Source organism: Nylanderia fulva, unplaced genomic scaffold (assembly GCF_048542155.1).
Source record: "Nylanderia fulva isolate GAGA-0341 unplaced genomic scaffold, ASM4854215v1 Scaffold371, whole genome shotgun sequence".
Lineage (NCBI taxonomy): Eukaryota > Metazoa > Arthropoda > Insecta > Hymenoptera > Formicidae > Nylanderia > Nylanderia fulva.
The window spans coordinates 95,608-101,813 of NW_028190446.1; the positions used below are offsets into that span (position 1 = coordinate 95,608).

A 6,206-nucleotide genomic window follows, 5' to 3' on the forward strand; every position below is an offset into this window, starting at 1 on the left:
TGTTTCTAACAGGATCAGCAAAGAAGAATTGGTACGCATGAGCAATGCTGAGGTTGCCTCTTATGGCCTATCATTGGTCAAGCAGACAGATATTTTACGGACTGATAGCAAGAATCTCTCTGGTCAGTATAATGGTCGCTGGAGAAGATATATGGTGCAATTAGAAGACGTCGTCCGCGCATATAGTGAAAAGACCCAGGAGCAAGGTGATATAACTCATTTGAGGAAACGAAATCAGGAGCTAGAGGAGGGGATCAACAAGATCCGTAAACGCGAGGAAAACACGCAGAGGAAACTAACAAGCCTGCAAAGCGCGATGGAAGCAATGCAAAAGGAGATGCAACGAATCAAGGAAGAGCGTAGTGAAGCTCCAAAACTCCAAAAGGTGTCTAAAGTTGGGCTGCCTGTAGAGGAACGAAGAGACACTGAATCCTCTGCCGCTCTGTCTCCTACAATTGGTGCTCGCCGAGAGCCAAGAGCTACGAGTGGGACGATTGATTGGGCCTCTGAGTCGGCTGGTTCGGCATGGAGCCCACCTCCGTCGGCGAACCTCAAAGGAACATCCTACATCGCGTCCAGAGTGTTCTCCAATACGAGCGCTAACAAAATTCCTAAGGAGACTAAGGATTTCCGTCCGTCGTTAAAAAGCCCTCGTCCAAAAACGATTAGAATAATTGAGAACAGGCAGGTTGTTCCCCCTAGAGTGGCGCAGAGTAAGCCCACCTCTCTGAAAACGGCATCTATGACAAGAGGAGGAGAGGATTTCCCACCCCTTCCTCTGCCATCTGCCTCGCGTCGGAGCTCTAGAAGCTCCCGTGATGCTGGGACTGGTGATCGGTGGTACGAGGGAGACGTCAGACCCTCATTTATTAAACCTAGGATTGGTAGACGTAAGGTGGCTGTGGTCATCATTACTGGCAAGGCTGGATCTGACATGTCCTATTCTGACATCCTCCGCACGGCCAGGCAAAATATCTCCCTGGAGGCCCTAGGTATACGCGAAACTAGGATTCGCCCAGCCTTTAACGGAGGCTATAAGATAGAAATACCCGGTGAGGGAGGAGCCGAACTTGCAGCCAAACTTAAAGACCAGTTGGAAATAATTCTTCGAGATATTGCAAAGGTGGACAATCCCGTGGCTCGAGGTGAGTTAAAAATCACAGGACTTACTCCCTCCACGACTATGGAGGAGATTAGAGAACAGTTGGTGCGTATCAGTGGTTTTTCCCCGACTGCATTTAACATCGCTGAAATCAAGAAAATGCGCGACGGAATGGGCATTACATAGGTGCAATGCCCTCTTAATGCAGCGATATCGATTGCTGAGGCTGGTCGCCTCTCCATTGGCTGGACGTCGGCTAGGGTAGAATTCCTTAAAAAGCGTCCAGTGCAATGCTTTAAGTGCTGGCGCTTTGGGCACGTTAGAACCAATTGTACGGCCCCTGAGGACAGGTTTGGTTCCTGTTTCAGATGTGGAGACAGGGACCATAAGGCGAAGGATTGTTCCTCTGCACCGCACTGTGTGATATGTGTAGATCTAGGGAAAAACGGCAACCATCGTATTGGCTCGTATGCCTGCCTGGTCAATAATGGCTACGACACTGTGAAACGAGCTGATCAAAGACAGTCTGCGCGTCTTTCCAATTATAGCAACTAAAATATTACAGTGTAACTTAAATAGGTCGTGGCCGGCCTTTGATTTACTACGCCAACAGTCGCTTGAGTTAGAGATCACCCTGGTTGCAATCTCCGAACCTCCCTGTGGAGTTAATATACCTACGGACTGCTATTATAGCAGAGATGGTTTGGCTGCCGTTATGATACTTGGCAATGACGCTAAAAGCAAGTTATATAAAAGTTTAGACAACATAATTGTTATCAAATATTTAGACTTTTATGTCATGTCTTGCTATATCTCGCCAAATAGCTCAATGGCAGATTTTGACGCTTTTATTGATAATCTTGATGGAATAATTAAGCAAATACGTTCCAGGATTATAATATGTGGCGACTTTAACGCCAAATCTCACTTATGGGGGTCTAAAACGACCGACAAGAGAGGTCGGCTGATTGATCTTCTGGCGTCATCTAATGGTTTATCTTTGGTAAATATAGGTGATTTGCCTACCTGTATTCGCCCGCAGGGTTCATCAGTTATTGATCTTACCTGGGCTTCGCATGATATGCTCAGCAACATCTGTGATTGGAAGGTCAGAAATGATATGGAATCATTATCCGACCACGTCTACATCACCTTTACATACTTGGATCGAAATAACGCTCAGTCACCACCTAAACTTCCCTCTAATAGATGGAATTTCAGAAAAATGGACAGGTCACTTTTCATTGAATGCCTGGAATGGTACTGCGATTTCAACTCAGCAGATGTTTTGGATGGTGATGCGGTTAACCCCATCGTTGATTGGATTAGCCAAACTATGGCTGATGCGTGTTCCGTGTCCACACCTCGTTCGAGCAGGAGTAAGAGAAAGTGTTGTTATTGGTGGACAGAGGACATCAATAAGCTCAAAAAAACAACCATTGGCGACAGGCGTGCCCTTACTCGGCCCAGGAAAAAGAAGAACGCTGACCTTATTCTAAGCGCCAACCAAAAAAAAAAAAAAAAAGGGAATCTAGGAAGATCCTGCGACTGGTGGGGCTCCTGAACTCTGCGTAGGAAGAGTTGATTGGCTCAATCAATCTAGTTCCATGGGGAATTCCCTATAAACTAGTCTTAAGGGGTAACACCACTGTAAAATTTTCAAAAAATCGATTTTTTTGGGGGCTTAAAAAATTCTTTGAACCCTGTAGAATACGAGGAAAAAACTTTTATACGTGAAACTAATTTTTTTCATCGAAATTCCGAGCTATGTACTGAACGAGTCGGGCGACTCCGAAACGGCTACCTGCTCCGGGTGGAAACCTGTCGAGAGAGTAGTGCATAATACCTTGCTTATTGATTTCTAAGTTATGTGAGACACTACTAGATGTCTCTAGAGGTAGTTTTAGAAGCATTTTTATATAGAAACACGTGTTTACGCGTCAGTATTGCATTATTTCGTGTACGAAACACATGATTTTCCCCTTTGTAATCAATAACCGTCGTTTATTGTTGTACGTGTGCGCTTCGAGTTGAGCAGTTTTTGTGTAATTTCGGAGTGTTAGCAAAATGAGTGATAAAAAAAAATGTATTTGCGACAAAAAGGCACAAAAGAATTGCATTCAACGCGGCGTCGAAGCAACGTGTCGAAAAGGCGACCAAAGAACAGATTCGAGATTGAAGGTGACGCGGAAGGCGTGAGTGCGTCTGCCAAGAAGTTGAAAACGAGTGAAGATTTTGACATAAATTATGACTTCAGGTACAGAATTATAAATTTTTTGGCAGTTTTTCCTGTGATTTCACAACATGTAAAGTGTTAAAACTGTAATTCCGATATTACTTTTCGTGAAAGAGATCCTCGTGGCTTAGGCTTCAAAATAGTTATCGCTTGTCCTAATTGCCCGGAAGTTGTAATTCCTAGTTGTAAATATATACGAAACGCATACGAAATAAATCGTCGAATCGTTCTAGCTATGCGATTAATAGGAGTTGGACTAAATGGAATTATAAAGTTTTGTGCTTTCATGGAATTACCACGTCCAGTATTCCAATCTTTTTACGATAAATTAGTGAGTATGATTTCAATCGCAACATCAGCAGTAAAAGATTCCAGTTTGAAAAAAGCAGCACAAAAAGAGAAGAAAATGACTGAAGAACATGGACAATCTGCAGGAATAACGGTTTCCGGTGATGGTTCTTGGAGAAAACGCGGATTTTCTTCGCTTTTTGGGATCACGTCATTGATTGGTTGGTTTTCTGGGCAAATTGTCGATGTTGAGGTAAAATCTAAATATTGTAAAAGTTGCAAACAGTGGAAGAAAAAATTGGACACTTGTGACTATGACGAATGGTATAAAACGCACGCCGATGTATGTAAAGCGAACCACGAAGGATCATCGGGAAAAATGGAAGTTGACGCAGTCATCGAGATGTTCCATTGCTCAAAAGATTTGCACGATCTCAAATATTCAAGCTACATCGGGGATAGTGATAGCAAAACATTTAAAGGTATTATCGACTCTGAACCGTATGAAGATTTAGTAGTACAGAAGAAAGAATGCATCTCGCACGTACAGAAAAAAATGGGAACGCGATTTCGTAATCTTAAAAAATCATCGAAAAACCTCGGAGGAAAAGGAAAATTAAGTGCCAAATTAATAGACGAGCTAACTATTTATTATGGTTTGGCCATTCGTCGGAACCCAACATCCTTAGATGACATGAAAAATGAAATTTGGGCGACCTTATTTCATAAGTTATCAACTGACGAAAATCCGCAACACGAGAAGTGCTCGAAATCTTAGTGCAATTGGAAGAAGGCGCAAGAAGCAGATACCTTGGACACTTTCCGTCACAAGTCACCGCTTTCCGAGGAAGTTTACGAAGCCATAAAACCTATTTATGAAGATTTGAGTCGGGACGAGTTACTAAACCGTTGCCTGGGCGGTTACACGCAAAATAGTAACGAAAGTTTTAATGCGACAGTGTGGAATTTGGCTCCTAAATCGTATTCAAGCGGCAAGACAGTCCTAAATATAGCAGCGGATATCGCTACATGCGTCTTTAATGATGGAATAACTAATATTTTACGTATTATGCAGCTTCTGGAAATGGAAATTGGCGTCGAAGCATATAATTTTTGCATCGAATCCGATGCAAAACGAATCAGCACGCAGAGGCACAATTATCAGATGCGGCAAAAAAAGCGCGCTCTGGCATAACATCTGCGAGGAAAGAAATGGAGGACTAATATTCCAACTTAGAAGGGCAGCTTTACGGTGCTGGGATTGCAGACTAATGGTAAAAAGTTTTTTTGAGTCGAATTTTAAATTTTTTCATGTTGATAATACAACTCCAAACTTTAAACGCGTTTTTCTCGAAACACGTTTTTTTAACGCGGCAAGCAGTATAACTCTAACAATTTTTAATATTTTCACTTGAATTTTTTACTGTACATTCAAAACAACATTTCGAAGTACAATACGTATGGAATTTTTGATACGTTGCTCTAAACATTTTTTATTGCCAAATAATGTCACTTTTTTTTGTCGAAAAATGAACGACTTTATTCAAATGCTCGCCAATCACTCAAAAATCAATATTTCTAAAATCCCATACGTATTGTACTAGATATACCATTGAAGATCATGAGGAATTTTTTTATTTGTTCTAGGTTCAAATTTCCAACGGCTACATTGCTTGCCGCAGAGCCTTTTATTTTAAAGGAGCATCGGGAATATGGCTGCCATTCCGCCATTTTGTAATATTATTTTATGAAAAAATTTTTATAAGTACTTCAATATATGCTTATTAACTTCACGGAGTATTAATACTTTATTTCATTTCCTTTCATTAAAAAAAAAATTTCGAAAAAGTGCAATTTTTTGGGCCGTTACAGTGGTGTTACCCCTTATACCTTTAAATTTATAAAATAATCTTATTTGCTTTAATTTATATTCATATTTGCATGTAAATTGTAAAAAAGTTTAATTGTAACTTCTACTGTTATTTTATAGTTAGAATTTAATAATCATGATAGACAGGTAAAATTTATCAATTTACATTTACATTTTATAGTTATATGTAAATTGATAGATAACTCGCATCAGGAACGAATTGCTAATTTTTTCTAATATTTTTATCTAATTGCGATGGAGGGTTAAAACTTATCAATTTACAAATTTAACGTATAAGACGGGCAACAAGAGCCAAATCGCGGATGACAATGCGTTATCCTAACGAAACTAAATAATTTTTCGTTAGAATTAAATACCGGTGCACAAGGCACCAAATTTTTACTTGGACACGGCCAAGATTTTAAATATGAAATAATCTCATATTTTGAGATTTAATTTCAATACCCCTTTAACCTCCCTACGGAAAATAAATAAATGAATGCAAGAGAAAAATATAGATCCGAAAATCGCTGAATCGGGAATCGAACCCGAGACCTTTCGCGTGCCGGGCGACTGCTCTTCCAGCTGAGCTATTCAGATCCTTTCGATTCTATACTTTTCTCTGTTATATATATTAATGTTGGTAAACAAACGCATTTTTTAAGCCAGCGTGTATCAAATATAAGAGTTTTAACAAGGCTCTGTAATAT

At 40.4% G+C, this 6,206-nt stretch overlaps 1 protein-coding gene and 1 pseudogene across 1 annotated transcript; both read left to right on the forward strand.

Annotated features, from left to right (window-relative positions):
* The first annotated feature begins 1,931 nt into the window (after window positions 1–1,931).
* Window positions 1,932–2,666, forward strand: LOC114941855 (uncharacterized). The gene has a single exon (XM_029317012.1). The coding sequence runs from the start codon at window positions 1,932–1,934 to the stop codon at window positions 2,664–2,666; it is 735 nt and encodes a 244-aa protein (XP_029172845.1).
* Window positions 2,667–3,186: 520 nt separating this feature from the next.
* Window positions 3,187–4,898, forward strand: LOC146722088 (uncharacterized; annotated as a pseudogene).
* Window positions 4,899–6,206: the final 1,308 nt, after the last annotated feature.